This window comes from Pinus tabuliformis, chromosome 2_2, assembly GCF_031772625.1.
Source record: "Pinus tabuliformis cultivar Carrire ecotype Pingquan chromosome 2_2, CPIR1, whole genome shotgun sequence".
NCBI lineage: Eukaryota > Viridiplantae > Streptophyta > Pinopsida > Pinales > Pinaceae > Pinus > Pinus tabuliformis.
The window spans coordinates 50211817-50230271 of record NC_142300.1 but is presented as its reverse complement, the minus strand read 5'-3'; the positions used below and the strand labels follow the sequence as shown (position 1 = coordinate 50230271).

At 40.9% G+C, this 18455-nt stretch overlaps 1 protein-coding gene across 9 annotated transcripts in view; it reads left to right on the top strand.

The window, feature by feature from the left end:
• LOC149191426 (alpha/beta-Hydrolases superfamily protein) overlaps positions 1 to 18455 on the top strand; it is a 567598-nt gene that overhangs the window by 325647 nt on the left and 223496 nt on the right. The window contains exon 12 of one of the 9 annotated variants that reach the window (XM_089404269.1): positions 190 to 495. The exons of the other annotated variants lie outside the window; for them this stretch is intronic. Within the exon in view, the coding sequence (XP_089260395.1) occupies positions 190 to 225 (36 nt within the window). The 3' untranslated portion in view covers positions 226 to 495. Of the gene's footprint in view, positions 1 to 189; positions 496 to 18455 lie in introns of those variants that run through there. 9 annotated transcript variants of the gene reach the window in all.

Genomic DNA, 18455 nt, shown 5'->3' with positions numbered 1-18455 from the left:
AATTTAAAATATTTATTTGATTATAGTTCTTTCAAAGTTATATCTCCTATTCAAGAGTCATTTCCAAAGCTAGGCAAGTATGGGGGTTCATTCCCATTACTTGAGCTACTATTTTGTATATTAAATTGTAGTTTAGTTTTGGTTTCTTTTTCCTAATTTCACACTAACAATTGGTTTTGTGTTTTGCAGCCCATAGGCTTGAGCATTGGGCAACAAGGAGCTTGAGGAGAAGCTTTGGTAAACTACTCAGTCGTGTGTATGCATGACCCTCTCACGCTATCCAAAGATTGATTTCTAAGGAGGTCGTAAGCACTTGGGAGAGAGTTGCAAACTCATCTAGGCCGTGGGCCTTTTGAGCCTTGTGAATCGCTTTTGGAGAGTTTTTTCCATTTTCAAGTTTGTTGTTGTTATATTTTTTGGGGGATAGTCTAACTTTGTTAGATTCCTATCTTTGTAAAGATCTCTCTCATATTGTGGGCAACTCTTGTAGAGGCATTTTTTCCCGCTTTAAGCGCTAACAAAACATAAAAAAAAATTGTTTGAGGGAGCTCGGGATTTTTCCCATAGCATCTCCCTTTCTCATGTAAATGAGGGATTCTTGTGGGTGGACTAATTTTGCTTCTAATTTTTCTTAGCTTTCTAGCATTTAATTTCATTTTGTGCATGCCTAAAATCAACACATTTCAATCCACATGCAATTTTTACTAATCTTAAATTCCCACATGCATAAGCTTTCAAATTGTAAACTTGAGCAAATCTTATCTTATGTGTAAACACGTCATACTTTGACAAGTTTTAATTGTTTCATAATTTCTTTACCTATATGCTTCACTACTTGGTCAATTTATAATATGTCTTGGAAACTATTAGAGCACTATCATTTATTTCAAACAATTGTAGCTTAAAGCAATCTATTCCATTTTACTTGTTTATTTTCCATGTAATGGTGCAAACACATATGAGCTCATTTACATTCTAGTCTCTCCAGTTTTGCAACTATTTTATTTCTCTTTGAAGCATTTGCATTTGCATTATTTTAAATTGGGGAATTAACACAATTTGCACTTCATCTATGCATTTTAGTATATGAAGACCCCAAGTCTCATTAAAATTTTACCTCCAACATAAATTGGTTGAAGTAGACATCTTAGGGACCCTCTACTCCTCTATTGACTCCTCACTATGAGATCCATATCTTTGGGCGAGGGTGAGGTTTGAAGATTGAAGAGTTCAATTGCAATCTTGTTGTAGAGGTAATAAATAAAATTAACCAAGAACACTTTCGATTACATTTATGTTACTTGCCTCTTGATGGTTTGAGTTTTCATATGCAAAGTCTATTCCAAAAGCAAGTATTGTAATTCTTTCAAACAAGTGCTTTCTTTTCATGCTTCAAGTCTAATTGCATATTGATGTCTTGGTTTAACACTTCTTTTCTTTTACATTTCCAAGTTAATTACTAATTGTTGGGTTTTGGCAAGATATGTTTCACATGTTTTGATTCATAAAGTTGATTATCTCAAAAACATTTTTGTATCTTGCAATATCTTGTGCTAACAATCTTTTGTTTACATTTCAGAGTTACTTTGCTTTTTCTTTTGAGAGCATTGCATTTTACTTTGAGCAAATATATCTTTAAATTGTTGAGCAAATTCCTTATAAGGCACTGGTTTTATGGTTTTTCTCATGTTAATGATTGACATTGTTATTTCAAGTTGCTCACATCATATTTGCTCATAAATCCTTAAAAATAATCCATTTTCACTATAATACTCTCCTAGAAACTCACATCTTTTAACTTAATTTTTCATTAGGGACCAGGCCCCTTAGTTAACCTAAGAGATAGCTCAAATGGAAAGAGTCGTGATTAGTGTGACAACCCCTTCTCTGAGTTACCAGCCACCAAACACACCTTGTGGGGTTAAAGGCTTTTCTCACTAACTTGTAGGTAGGTGTAGGCGATAGGTGATAACACTTTCCAAGGCATTCTCTAGCCTTAGTCCATTCAATGCCATCTTCTCAGCTCTGAAGAGATCCTGCTGCACTAAACTCCAAATTCGAACCTCCTGAGAAACAATTTCAAAATTTTTGCTCTAATGTGAATCTTGCTTTGATACCATGTAGAATTTATGATGTAGATTTGCAACTGCTCATGAAGTTTTAATCAAAATCACAAGACACAAACCTACTCTATTCCTCTGCAGACATTTATTCACAATTTAGAACAAAAGTCTCAGACATGCAAATAGTATTTTTTCTGGGGAAAACAATCTGCTAAAAACCCCGATGCTTGTTTGCATTAATATGATGAATAGAAATGTATTACATTTTCTTTGCTCAACTGAGCACAACCTGCAAGTGCGTAACCTATCTCTCTACTCACTAAGAAGCTCTGACCCAGACTTAGTCAAATTTTGCCTCTGCCTGAGCTCCTATTTCCTTGTGTTGTTCCTTGAGAAATTAGGCTCCTGTTATTTAGAAATTTCTCCAAAATGGATTGCGCAATTCCTTAGTTGATCATCTGACTTCATGCAACACCTGTACACTCAAGACTAGTCTACAACTAATGTTACATTGCCTTGGAAACCCCACCAAGCCTGGGGAACTCGAATTCCCTGCATGCACTAACTATTTTGGGCTAATAGATTAGTTAACTAGATGATCACTGAGTTTGACTGAAGTCCTACTGCACAATTGACCCTCCACTAGTTCTTTCAACAATTAGAACTAGTTTAACTGAAAACAACCTTTGATAACTGACTTTTATTGCTACAAATTAGCAATCACACATGCTTAACTGAACTATAACTCCTCCAACTCGAATTTACTGAGTAAACTGGGTGACATATGCAATGTCACACAAGTTAACTACATCCAAGTTGTCTGTTGATGTGGAAGCTCAAATTTTCTCAATCTAATCAGGGAAAAATCAAATTAAGAATTACTTGCTACATTTTTCAACACTCACTCTCAACAAAAAAGGGATTATCAACCACCCCTATCTTGCACCTCTGGAACTCCAACTTCCCTCTTGACAAGGCCTTTATCAAAATGTCAGCATCTTGTTCCTCTGTTGGAATGTAGTGCAACAACATTATCCGCCTCTGCAAAATCCTGCAAATGGTGATACCAGATATCTATATGCTTGGATCAATCGTGAAAAACTGGATTCTCAAATAGCTTGATGCAACTATGATTATCACAGTAGATCATAATTGGATCCATCATCTGACCAAACTGGGTAGTGCTCTGAGGTACTGTAAAACATGCTTTGTTTGCATTCCAAAATAATTTGGTTGCCCTAACCATCGCTTAGCTCAACTGGTTGACTGCATAGCACATATTTGGTCGTGTGTTCACAAGTTACATAAGTGAACCTAGTAGTTGCCGATAAATGGTAGCATCCACTTCTTCATGTGAAGTGGCATCCTCCTTCCTCCAGTTGGTCGCTAGAGGTGTCTCCATGGGTTTGCAACTCTCCATGTATTATCTTAGTTGCATACGTGCCTTGAGAAACAAACAGTTCCCCATCACCTTGCCATACTTCCAATCCTTCATTTCAAATTCTCTTGCAAGATTCTCCTTGGAAGATTTGATCAGGTGTTCATGACCAGTTAAAATCAAGTCATCAACATATAAATCAATAATCAACAATTTACCTTCTACTAAGATATGATAGAGGTTTGCATCTACTTCATATTTGGTGAAGCCCAAATCGGTGAAATATTTATCGATCCTGGTGAACCAAGCATGGGGTGCTTGTTTGAGACCGTACAACGCTCGCTTGAGTCTGCACACATGAGACTTTCGATCAAAAGTCTCAAAGCCTTCTGGTTGCTCGATGTACACCTCGTCCTCAATAACTCCATTGAGGAATGCTGTTTTTACATCCATTTGGTGGATCTTCCACCCCATCTTCACAGCTAGAGCAAGAATTGATCTAATGGATGAGTACCTTGCCACAGGAGCATAGTCCTCATCACAGTCAATCCCTTCAACTTGAGAGTACCCCTTGGCCACAAATCTAGGCTTGTACATCTCTATGCTTTCGTCTGTTGCCTTCTTTAGCTTGAAGATCCATCGTGAACCCACAACTAATTTATCTGCTGTCTTGGGACTATTAGCACTCAAACCAGCAGGGAACCTAAAGAGGTTCCTAAGAGGGCAACTGCTAGGTTAAGGGCAACGGTGGAGGCTTAGCCCACTATCAACACAACTAAGTCTTCCTACTCTTTATAGACTTTCATTGATGGGAGGAGTCCCGGTAGTGTAGGGATTCACTTGTAAAGTATATGTCAATGGATAGGTGAGAAGGGACCCTGGAAACCCTTTCCCAAGGATGAAGTAAAGAATTGAACTTGTTTGCTTTTTAAGCAAAGGACTTGGTCCACCAGGGGTAAGGGGTGAGGATTGGAGGGTTGAGGGAGAAAGGATAGGCTTATAAACAAGGTTCTGAATCTCTATTATCCTTGGGAAACTTGGATTCCCAAATGGTATTTAACAAATAATCTTTATTAAGAAGCGAGACCACACAGGGCCAGGTGGACCCAACCCAGGTTCGGGGATGGAATGCAACAACCAATGATGTTCCTATCCTAGACAAGGTGAGAGGAAAGGACCAAACAAGAATATTCACTTCAAAAGGTTGAGTTAATCCTATTGAGGTCTAGCCTTGGGGATACCTAGGCAAAATTCGATCCTAGAGCTAGGGCTTGGGATTCCTGGAGATTCCACTGTTAGAATTGCCTCAAATTTGGAGGAGAGGGAGGGGACCCACCAACACAGTATCCTATAGGAGATCGAAGTTTTTCCTTGGGTCAATTCTTGTGAAATTGATGCCCTAGGTGACCTAATGGGGCTAGACTTTGGGAAAAAGGGGAAAATGGTAAAAAGAGGGTTAAAATGATCACCCTTTTTGAGGGATCAGTGCCTAGTTCACTTGGGGATATGGAGTCAAGGATAATGATGAGTAAGAACTTGGTTTCTTGATCAAGGAGGCCCAAAAAGTCAACTTCATCCAATGTTGAGAGAAAGAAAAGAAAAGTGACCTTCAAGCATTTATACTTCAAAGCAAATGATGCAAGCTTCTCAAGATAAATAATTTTAGCAGTATGCAACAAAAAGAATAATATTTTTAAAAGTTAGTTACAACGTTATAGAGTATATCCAACCAGCATTTCGTTTGCTCAATAAAGCTCCAAGACGAGAATCAGCCCAAATCCATACATCAAAATTCATCCGTCTCCAAAAGATATCCACCAAGGAAAAAGTGCGAAATTCTCTATGATAGAGAGATATGAAGTCAAGTGATGATACAAGTGAGTCTATCTAACATCAATCTATAGCCTCCTAAGGAGTTCAAATTAGCCTATGGGCCTACATTAGCCCCTAATGATAAAATAATGTGCAAATAAGACCCCTATTGGTGACAAGCCCACCAAACTAGCTTACAAATGTAAAAATAAGCCTCACAAGGGGCCAAATAATAATATGTGTATGTCGTAGGGCCCTCCAAAGGCTCAATAATATCTTGAAGTGCCATATTGAGGAATAAATTCCTTGGAATATGATGGACAAGGGGTGGCCCCTTGTTCTCCAAGTAGTAGACCTGTGGTGCTCCCAGTGGGTATGAGGGCACATAGATGACCCCATGGGTCACTAGATGAATCAGAGATGCCTGTAGATCCTCTGCAAGGGTCCAAGTGGTGGAATGAATGTTGCCATGACATTGTACAAGTGCTGGAACACCTGCCAAGAGTGTGGGGCTCCTGTGGGGGCCTGCTGGGCATAGTGTACCAAGCATATCACCATCATCCCAAAAGTGGATCGCTAGTAGTCTCTAAGCATCCATGAAGATTCGTGGAATGCTGTCTGTTGCTGTGGAGGCCCATGGCTCTCTATGCACACCCTACATGTGCCAATGTAGACCTGTGGGGGTTAGGATCCCATATAGGGGAACCAAACCCAAATGGAAACCACCTGTAATCATGCATAAGATCCAATGCGTCCCCTAGGATTCTAGTACATTTAATCATTAGAATGATCAAGTAAAAGAGCTTACAAATCATGAATAACAAAGTGGGCACTTCATAATGGCATGCCCTTCCGTAGTGGGCTTTGGCATGTGCTAGTGTCTCCCAGCTCCAAAGGGGGTTAGCCAAGTGCCTTATTAGGTGGTTTCAGCCCTTAGAGGAGATAGTATGTCCAAGGTACACCCCTCTAATGGGGGTGGAAAGTGACAAATAAGTGAGATGGAATAGGGAATGGGAGAGGCAACTCTGGGTCACATAGTGGGGCATAAGGGTAGCTAGATAAGGGGAAGCCCACACTTGGGTTTGCAATGTATAGGAGGGAGCAACCATGGTACATGAGGTGCCCCGGCCTTGATTTTTCCACTCTTCTTTATATGCCTTTTTACCTTTTATGAATTTTCTTTGATTAACTGCTCGGGGATCAAAGGATAAGAGCATGATGTGTAAGATATAGCAGTGGTTGCCCCTTTTAGGTAGGGCGGTTCATTGCCGTAAAGGGGTTGGGACAATCATGGGTTCCTGAATGATAAATGAGTCTCATCTAGGGCCTATGGAACCAGGGTGATGGCCATGGATGGGGGTAGAGCTCATGTATGGGCTTTTGCCCATGTGCTAATTATTTTTGTCCCGACCATCTTTTGCATTTTGTGGTACAATTTCCTATTAAATGTGGCCAATTATGTTTTTTCTTCTTTATCTAATTGCTTCAACCTCTGGGGCATCATTCTAGGCCTGACCCAAAGTGGGGGGGCAAGGGGATAGGGAGGCTAGCCGTATGTGGACCCAAAATGGTAATGTGGACCCAGGTGGGAGAAATGATGAATGGGGTCTAGTGAGTGGAAAGAGAGTAATATATGCGGGTAAAGGAGGAGGATCATACACCCAAAGTCGGGATTTCCCAAGAAGTACCACCCTAGAACCAAATGGTCAATAAAGGAGATCCCACGAGACTAAGATTCAAGGGTAACAACCAAAAGAGATCAAGGAGACAAGAGTACAAACTAAGCCCACTCTTTCTGCCAAATCCCCCCATCAATCCATACCCATAAGTATCCAAAATAAGTAAACCTAATACTCAATTACCAAATGACAAGACATACCTTTAGCTTCGGGAGGCCCACCTTGAAACATACGATCAATATAGGTGGGCGAGGGACCAGATGGCTAGCTCAGGTGGCAAAGAAATGGCACCACGAGTTAGTAGGAGGCATCAAGGGGCTGCTAGCTACTGGTTGAGGCTCATCATGGAGAAAAAATTCTCCTGGGGATATCACCCACAAAGTGGTGGGTAACAGGGACCACTTCTCAAACGTTGTTCTTTACAATGGATTCATACTCCACCATTGCATCAACCCATACAGGTTTCTCTACTGCTTCCTCAAAATAGGATGGCTTAGTCTCTATAAGCTCAGTCGTTAGAGCCATGTAGCCAGTGTACCGGTCAAATGACCTTCTCTGCTTGCGCAATTTTGAAGGAGCACCCACATTCTCCCTCGCATCCTGCACATGCCTCTCAACTTCCCTGGTCCTTTTCCCGCCTTCTTTGTATGGTTCTACTTGAGTGGTGGTCTCCACTCTCGGCTCCTCAATTTGTGGTTGCTCCACAACTTCTTGAGTCTCCTCCTCTGGAGCTAAAAGATCCTCTTCTGGTGGGATCTGAAGCTCCCTCTCAAGAGAGCACCGCATCACTTTCTCCTCATCAAATACATCCCTTCGCACAATTGTCATTCTGAGGGATGGCAAGTACACACGGTAGTTGTGGGGAGTTTTATGTAACCCACAAATACCCCCAATTCTATTGTTGGCTCTAGCTTCTTCCTTGATTCTTTGGAGACATGACAGTAAACAAAGGCTCCAAAAATCCTGAAGTGCAACACGTCCGACTTTCTCGCCGAGGAAGCCTCCTCCTGTGTAATCGTGCCCAAAATATGACGCAGACTCTTGTTCTACAAATAGACTGTTGTGTTGGATGCCTCGTCCCGCAAATGTAGAGGTAGGTCTTAGTCACGCAACATCACCCTCGTTGCTCCCGCAATGCTACAGTTCTTTCTCTCAGCCACCCCATTTTGTTGTGGGTTGTGGGCTGCTGTCAACTCTCGTCGAATGCCTTCTTTTGCACATTTTTTTTTAAAATTCATTTGACATGTACTCACCTCCATTATCGCTCTTGAGAGCCTTCACCTTCTTGTCAGTTTCTTTCTCAACCAGTGCCTTGAATTCTACGAACTTAGAGAATGTCTCATCTTTCTTCCGCATGAAGAAGATCCAACACTTCCGTGAGAAGTCATCAATAAAAATGACAAAATATGTGTGTCTGGCAGTGGAGGCTATCTCATGGAATGTGGATTTTGTGTACTTCCCCAAGGTACATCCTTTGCATACATCTTGCTGCTCAAGTGCTCCTTTGGGGAGGCCTATGGTTATTTGTTGCATAATCTTCAAGGCACCATGATGCAAATGGCCAAGTCTTCTATGCCAAAGTTCACTGACATCGCGGCTCTGCACCTTCTCCACCTTTGTGCTTAATGCAGCACAATCTTCCACATCTAGCTTATATAGGTTCTTCACACGAACCTCGATCTGCTTCACTTGTCCTGTGGCTATGTGTCTCAGGAATGCCTTTCCTTTGCTGAATATCACATCATAACCACGGTCTTCCAAAACTGCAACAAAGATGAGATTTTTCTTTAGGCCCGGAATGAACATGACATCCTTGAGCCTGAGAGGGGAGCCCGACTCCCTCTGAAAGGTGACTGTACCAACCCCGGTCACGTTATGCCTTTCATCATCCCCCATCTCGATGTGCATCTGCAAATCCTTTTCTTGCAGGTTACTAAAAACTCTCTACACCCTGTCATGTGGAACGATGCACCCGAGTCCAAGTACCACATACTCCCAGTCATTGTCCTGGCCATGCATGTGATAAGGGTAAAGTCAAGCTCGAACTGTGAAGCCGAAGCTTCACATGTTGCTTGTCTTGAGGTCTTTTTTCTTGGCTTTTTGTGTGGACACTTCGTGCATAGTGCCTGAATTCATGACAATGGAAGCATTTAATTTTCGACAAATCTTTTCTCTTGTCCCCTTGGATGGACTCTAGTTTGGGTTGAGATTTCTTCCCTTTCCCCTTTTTCCCCTTCCAACCAATGCAATGTTTTTTTCATCCTCGCCCTTGGATGAAGTCCCATCTCTAGTATTCTTCATTATTTCGTCCTATACCAAATCGAACCATAAGCGCTCCCAATTTGGTAGTTTCTCCCTCCCGTTCACCGAATCTTGATAGCTATGCCAACTCTTGGGAAGGCCCAGAAGGGCTAGGCTTACCAAGTCTTCTTTAGGAACATTTACACCAATCCCGCCAAGTTCATCACGAAATTGTGTGAACTTGCTCAGATACTGCAGAATAGTGTCATTCTTCTACATCTTGATACTTCGAAGTTTATCCTTGAGCGCTAGCTTCCTATGGTCACTATTATTCTCGAACAATTCTGTCAATGCTTTCCACATTGTGAACGAAGTTTCTTTTCCGTGGAGATTTGAGACAATGTGATCCCATACTCCCTCCAAGATTATTCTCCTCGCCTTGGCTACATCTTTCTTCCACTGAGCAAGGTTCTGGGCATCAGATTCCGGTGGTTTTGCAACATTTTTCTTGATGTATTCTAGCAATCCATTGTCATCCAATACCGCCTCCATGCGATCCTTCCATGCAACAAAATTAGAGGTGCCTTCCAAGGCATACTCTAGCCTTAGTCCATTGAAGGCCATCTTCTCAGCTCTGAAGAGATCCTGTTGCACTGAACTCCAAATTCGAACCTCCTGAGAAACAACTTTGAAATTTCTGCTCTAATGTGAATCCTGCTTTGATACCATGTAGAAATTATGATGTAGATTTGCAACTGCTCATGAAGTTTTAATCAAAATCACAAGACACAAACCTACTCTACTACTCCGTGAACATTAATTCACAATTTAGAACAAAAATCTCAGATATGCAATATGAAATCACACATATGCAAATAGTATTTTTCTGGGGAAGCAATCTGCTAAAAACCCCAATGTTTGCTTGCATTAATCTGATGAATAAAGATGTATTACAATTTCTTTGCTCAATTGAGCACAACCTGCAAGTGCATAACCTATCTCTCTTCTCACTGAGAAGCTTTGACCCAGACTTAGTCAAATTTTGCCTCTGCTTGAGCTCCTATTTCCTTTCACTGTTCCTTGAGAAATTAGGCCCCTATTATTTAGGAATTTCTCCAAAATGGATTGCGCAATTCCTTAGGTTGATCATCTGACTGCATGCAACACTTGTACACTCAAGACTAGTCTACAACTGATGTTACACTGCCTTGGAATCTCCACCAAGCCTGGGGAACTTGAATTCTCTGCATGCACTAACTATTTTTGGCTGATTGATCAGTTAATTGGATGATCATTGAGTTTGACTGAAGTCCCACTGCACAACTGACCCTCCAATAGTTCCTTCAACAATTAGAACTAGTATAGCTGAAAACAACCTTACATAATTGACCTTGATTGCTACAAATTAGCAATCACACATTCTTAACTGAACTATAACTCCTCCAACTCGAATTTACTGAATAAACTGGGTGACGCAAGCCATGTCACATAAGTTAACTGCATTCAAGTTGTCTGTTGATGTGGAAATTTGAATTTTCTCAATCTAATCAAGGCAAAACCAAATTGAGAATTTCTTGTTGCATTTTTCAACATATGCAATGTGTAGCTACAAATTAAAAGATATATAAAAATATGGTTCTCATATTTAATGAGACTCAGTCTAGTGAACATTTTTTATATCTGTACTTCATCTCTTTTGTACTCCAGTACACTTGTTTACTTTATTTTTTGTCAAATTTGGGTGACTTGACTGAAATCGATCAGTGACCTAATGTTAAAATTTGCAACTAGGGCCAAACTCCACATGGGTCATCTTATTTATGACAGCTGATATTTTTCTTGGATTCCTCTTTTCGAGAGGTGTTGGATTGATCTAAAGATCATCTGATTCTGACATGTACAAATGAAGTTATGAATTTATTTTGATTATGGTCAAATTGTCAAGGTCATCCACCAAACTTATGTAGGCTCAGAAGCCCAACAATCACGTCTATTCATCCACAACATTGCATATAAATAGAAGGTGACTTAGCCTCATTTGGACAAACTCATCTTCACACTTCTCTCTCTCTCCTCATTGATTGGGTACAGATTTCTGGGCCTCTTTCTCTCCACATGTCCGAAATTTCAGGACGATGAAATTTCAAGAAGCCAAAATTTCAGGAGAGCGAAATTTCAGGAGACCGAATTTTTGGACAATTTGACCAAGCGTTGACCATCATGTGTTGACCTCCTTTGACTCCGTTTTTTCGAGGGCTATCTCTGTTTGGGCAGGCCACATTTCTGGGCACAGAAATGGAGGCTAAATATTGACTGTTGACCAGTGTTGACTGCATCTAAGGCTGATTGCAGGTGGGCTGTTTGACCAGACTTTGGCTGGGCTGAATTTGACTTTTTTGAGGGCTACTTTATCTTGTTGTTTGGAGGCTGAAGTTGACTGATTTGTTGAGGGTCAAATCTGCCTGTTGACCAGCATTGACTTTTCTGGTTAGGGCTCTTTTGCTGCTGTTATAAATTATCAGATTTGTAAATTGTACTATCTCTCTTTGCTGAACTATTGAAGACTAAAAAAAGATTTGATCAAGGGCTTCGCCACATTGGGGTTTGTCCTGGGTTAGTGCCACATCTTGTGTCCTCTTGTCTTGGGTTGTCTTCTACTATTTATGTTTATGTTTTATCTACATTTTACTATCATGTTGATGTGATTGCTAATCTGAATATTGATATTGGGTTAATAAAGAAATTGAAGTAAAATTGCTCTAAAGCATAGAACATACCATTGTTGTCTAAAATTAACATGGTTTCAGAGCTGAGGTGAAGACAAAGCCCAAGCAAGAGTGAAAGAGCAATCACCAAAGACAGTTGGACAAGGACAAATGTTTCAACGGGTTCTTCATCCTACTTCCCGGCCGAAGACAAGCTCCATCATAAATCTGACTATCATGGATGGAAGATGTCTCTTGATTTGACCCTGGAAGAAAAAGAAGTGATGGACTATGTGCAAGGTAAAATCCCTGAACCTCCTTCAAATGCACCGGCTGCTGTGAAGACCAAGTAAAATAGGGCTGAAGTCAAAGCAAAGAAGATTATTAGGGATTCCATTGATAAGCATCTCGTGTCCTACATCTCGGAATTGAAGACCTCCAAGGAGATCTACGACAGGTTGGTCGACATGTTCAAGGTTAGTAATGCTAATCAAATTCTATTTCTCAAGAATAAGTTGAAGGATATTAAGAAGGGCAAGGACGAGGATATTCAATCCTATTTTTTGAGGATTACTAAGATCAAGAATGATCTACTCTCAATTGGAGAAGTCATTCCTGACAAGGAACTTACTCTCACCACCCTTGGGGGATTCCCACCTGAGTGGTATGTTTTAGAACCACCGTCCTCAATAATGATCGAATTCCAGGGTTTGAAGAATTGATGTCGAGATGCATTCAAGAAGAAACAAGAATGGTGGAGCAAGAAATGCCTTCTAATAGAAGCAACCCCACTGCATTCTCTGCTCATGCCAAAAGGAGAAATAATGTAGGGTCTAAAGGTCATTTCCATGGAAAGCCTAGATCTAAGGGAGGAAGGAAGGGCAGGTGCTTTGTTTGCAATAAGTTTGGCCACTATGCAAGGGAGTGTCCAAATAGAAGGGACACATCACTTGATAATGATCACAATCATGCCAGGGGCAACTTCAACAACAATGATGAAAGGAATGGCAGGTCCAATGGCAAAGGGAAAAGGAATGTGGGACATCAAGGAAATGGTCGACCCTCCAAGAAATCAAGGAACTCCAGGTATGAAGAATCAAATGTTGTTAACAATAAGCAAAAAGAGTACTATCTTATATTGGCCCTCTCCACTGCCTCTCCTCCAAACACTTTGGGAAATTGGCTGATTGATAGTGGTGCCTCAAGGCACTTCACTGGATACAAGGAAGCCCTCTCTAATCTGATAGAAAATGATACAAACTTGGAGATCATCCATGGAGACGATGCCACCTATCCCGTGAAGGGAGTAGGGAATGTTACCCTTCAATCGAATCAAGGTAACACTATTAATTTCCAAGAAGTACTATATGTACCTGATATCAAGAAGAACCCGGTGTCCATTTCAGCCATGGAGGACAAAGGATTCAAGGTGGCATTCATCAATGGAAAGGTACGTGTTTGGAAAAGAAATTTTAAAGATGCTTTTACTTTTGGGTTCAGGGTTGACACTTTGTATTAAGTTGGAGGAAGTCCATTAGGAGCCATGTCTTGCAACACATCTCTACAATCTAAACTATGGCACTGGAGGTTTACCCATCTTCATTATAAGGCCCAAGCCGATGTGAGATAGATGGTGACAGGTATGCTCAAGTTCAAAGTAGAGCATGAAGGTGTATCTCCGGGACGTGTCGAAGGAAAAATTACAAGGGGACCATTCCCCTCAAGTAATAGCAAGACCACAAATATATTGCAATTGATCCACTTTGACATATCTGGTATGATGCCCATAAACTCTTTGGGAGGATATTTATATAATCTGGCATTTACGGATGATTATTCTCGCAAGGCCTGGATCTACTTCTTGAAGAAGGATAAAGTGTTCACCTGGTTCCGACACTTCAAAGCCTTGATCGAAAATCAATCCGAGAAGAAAATCAAGATATTGAGGACTGATAATGGGACCGACTACGAATCCAATGAACTCCAAGATTATTGCAGAGAAGCTGGCATTAAGAGGAAGACTACAATGCCATACACTCTTGAGCAGAATGGTGTGGCTGAAAGGAAGAATCGCTCTATTGTAGAAGCAGTTCGTGCCATGCTTCATGATCAAGGCCTTCCGAAGTTCCTATGGGCCGAGGCTACAAATACCGCCGTGTATGTTCAAAACCGATGCCTCATCAAGCATTTGACTCCAAGACTCTCGAAGAAATGTTCACTGGTAAGAAACCCAATGTCTCTCATTTTAGAATTTTTGGAAGTCCCATATATTTTCATGTGTTGAAAGAGAAGAGAACCAAATTGGGTGCATCTGGGAAGAAAGGAATCTTTGTGGGCTATAGTAAAAATTCCAAGGGATATAGAATTTATGTGGCTCATCCAAAGGAAGTTGAGATAAGTCATGATGTCACCTTTGACGAAGATATGGCCCTCAGGAAGATCAACAACCTTCCTATCCTAAGGAAGGACAAAGAAGCTGACACCGGAAATCAGGGTGCAAAAGAAGACGAAACGATGCCTGATATTGATGAACCTATGGATCCTATTGATCCTCCTCCTCATGATCCCTCCTCCTCCAAAAGGAGACCCTCATGGCTTAGGGAGACTCTCGAAGATGCTGAGAGACACATTGCACCAAGGGGGACTTTCTGTGAAAGCAAGAAGCCAAACAGGTATCAAGGATATTTGACCACCATGAGCACTATCATTCAAAATGAGCCTTCATCATTCAAAGAAGCTGTGAAGCATCAAGTATGGAAGGATGCTATGAATGAAGAATATGAGTCAATTATGAAGAATGATGTCTAAGATGTGGTCCCTAGACCCCAGGACAAATCGGTTGTCACCTCTAAGTGGCTCTACAAAATCAAGCATGGAGCTGATGGAAGTGTAGACCCTCTCATTCACAAATGTAAGAGGGAGTTGGCTTTTGAATTTGAGATGAAGGACCTAGGACCGATGCACTATTTCCTAGGGTTGGAGGTCTGGCAAAAGCTAGGTGAAATTTTCCTATCTCAAGGAAAATATGTTGTGAAGATATTGGAAAGATTTGGGATGGTGGACTGCAAGCCTGTGACTACTCCGATGGAACTTAAATTTAAGAAGTTATGTGGTAGTGTTGTTGGACCTGAATTGGGAAATGCTTCTGAGTATCGTCAACTCATAGGAGCACTGATGTTCTTGGTGAACTCCCATCCGGACATATGTTTTGCAGTTAACACATTGAGCCAATATATGGTTGAGCCTCATCATATACATTGGATTGGTGCCAAGAATCTTTTGAGATATTTGCGGGGCACAATCACTTATGGACTGAGATACACTACTGAAGATGTGAGGCTGCATGGTTATTCTGATGCTGATTGGGCTGGCAGTGTGGTGGATCACAAGAGCACTTCTGGATGTTGTTTTTCTTTGGGTTCTGCTTCGATATCCTGGATGAGCAGGAAGCAGAAATCGGTTGCCTTGAGCCGAATATGCAACTGCTAGTATGGCCTCTTGTGAAGTTGTCCGGTTGAGGAAGCTCTTCAGTGAGTTGTTTGGACATGTGTTGGATACCACCGTGATCCTCTGTGACAACCAGAGTGGGATCCGATTATCAAAGAATCCCGTGTTTCATGATCGCTCCAAGCATATAGATATCAGGTACCACTTTATCCAGGATATGGTACAACGAGGAGAAATAAGGCTCCATCACATTGGGATTGATGAGAAGGTCGCCGATATTCTGACAAAGCCCCTGGGGAAGGTCAAGTTCTTGGCCTTCCGAGAACGACTTGGAGTCGTGGAGAGACCATCTTATGAGGGTCTTGTATGAGATGGACATTGAGCTTAGGGAGCTCTTGGGAGCTTGGGGTACTTCTTGGAGTGATGAACAACCATAGGGGAGTGGTTCAACCTTCCCCTAGTGGTTTTCTGTGTACAGGGTGAGTGGTTCAGCCTTTCTCTGCGATACCCCTTGGCGACATGTAGGCAAGATGAGTGGTTCATCCTTCTCCTGCTAAGACATCCTACCCATGCAATCTGGGACTCATGGGAAGTACCTCTCATCTGGCTAATGAGTAGGGAAATGAGGATAGGGACCATAGTACTATCGATGGACGCATTGTGTACTACTGTACTCCCTATGCTAGGATGATCGATATTGATCTAGGATCAATTGGAACTGACTTTGAGTCAGTAAGAGTGGTATGAGACACTTTCTTTTGATTGGAACTGACTTCGGGTCAGTAAGAGTGGTATGACACACTCTCCTTTGATTGGGAGTCGGGACTGACTTCGGTTCAGTAGAGAATGGTATGATACATTCTCGATCACTTCTTCTTCTTCATAGTTCAGCAGAGCAGAGCAATGCATTGATGGCATAGATGGTACAAATTGATAGATGGATTAGCAAATGGAGTTCTCCCTAGTTGAGAGGGAGTACTAAAATTGGCAATTAGGGCCAAACTCTACATGGGTCATCTTATTTATGACAACTGATATTTTTCTTGGATTCCTCTCTCCGAGAGGTGTAGGATTGATCTAAAGATCATCCGATTCTGACATGTACAAATGAAGTTATGAATTTATTTTGATTATGGTCAGATTGTCAAGGTCAGCCATCAAACTTATGTAGGCTCAGAAGCCCAATAGTCACGTCTGTTCATCCACAACGTTGCATATAAATAGAAGGTGACTTAGCCTCATTTGGACACACTCATCTTGACACTTCTCTCTCTCTCCTCATTGATTGGGTACGGATTTCTGTGCCTCTCTCTCTCCACATGACCGAAATTTCAGGAGTCCGAAATTTCAGGAGACTGAATTTCTGGACAGTTTGACCAAGCATTGACCTCCTTTGACTTCGTTTTTGTGAGGGTATCTTAGTTTGGGCAGGCCGCATTTTTGGGCACAGAAATCGAGGCTAAATGTTGACTATTGACCAGCGTTGACTACAGCTAGGGCTAACCACAGGTGGGATGTTTGATCATACTTTGACTGGGCTGAATTTGACTATTTTGAGGGTTGTTTTATCTTGATGTTTGGAGGCCGAAGTGAACTGAAGTTGACTGATTTGCTGAGGGTCAAATTTTCCTTGTTGACCAATGTTGACTTTTCTGGTTAGGGCTCTTTCGTTGTTGTTATAAATTATCAGATTTGTAAATTTTACTATCTCTCTCTGCTGAATTGTTGAAGACTAAGAATATTTGATCAAGGGTTTCCCCACATTGGGGTTTTGTCCCTTGCTGGCGCCACATCTTGTGTCCTCTTGTCTTGGCTTGTCTTCTATTGTTTATGTTTATGTTCTATCTGCATTTTACTCTCATGTTGATGTGATTGCTAATTTGAATATTGATATTGGGCTAGTAAAGAGATTGAAGTAAAATTGCGCCAAAGCATAGAACATGCCATTGTTTCCTAAAATTAACACCTAATTTATTATACTTTATTGCAGATTTGTTCAAAGATGACCACTCCTACAATATTCTAAACCTATATATTTAGTTCTAAGTTGCAGGAAATGTGGGTCCAGGGTCCGTTTCCGTACGAAAACGAAGCGGAAACGGGGAAACCCGTATGGTACGGCCCAGAAACGAGTTTCTGGGCTGTACATCGGAGTTTCCTCTTGTAACTGGACTTTTTCTTGTATTTTTTAAAAAAAAAATTTGCTTCTAATTTTTTATTGGGCGACTCAAATATCCTCTAGATGCTTCTAGATGTCTCTCAAGTTATAAAAAAAAGGATTTTTTGAGTGGGGCAGCCGAATGTTCAAGCCTATGGCCCTAGTGTTGATATGTAGTTCATGGTAATGTTAAATTCTTAAATTAAAAGTGATATTCTCCTTTATTTTTCATTTTCATCCTTTTACTTAAATTTTTAACATTACCATGAAATGACTCAGGATGTTTGAGAGTGGTTTTGCCCTCATTGGATTTCATATGGAGAAAGTAGAATTTTAGATCTCACTCAAAATCCAGCAGACTTATCTGTTTTTCAGGATTTCAGGATTGGGGGGATTGCAATGTTTCCATTGGATTTTGTCATGTACTAGGGTATGGAACTTGTATTTAATCAAGAGAACCAAGCCCTCTATGCATGGGAGACTCCCAATAATCAAGAGCATGTAGGGTACTAGGGTATGAAACTTGTATTTAATCAAGAGCACTAAGTTCGTTCGACTATGTAGGAGGAGACGCCCAATCAAGCACGAGACAAGAAATTAGAAATTTCTCGTGGCTGATTTTGGATATTTCTATTTTCATTATGTGATCATTCATGAGTAAATGTGATGTAAATTTAGAGACTTATAGTTTATGCATTGACAATTGACAATTTAATCATAATGTAATAAATTAGAATGTATCATATATGCTTTATGATTGCACATATTTCTTAAATGTCCTAATATATATATATATATATATATATATATATATATATGTTGTGTTTACCTGTTTCCAAAATTTTGGGGGGTCACGTTTCGTACTCGTGCCCGTTTCGGAAACTCGTACCCGTTTTCCCATTTCGTGCAACTCAGATTTAGTTCAATTCTGACAATGTTGTCTTGTGGTTGACTATTTGTCACCTTGTTTAC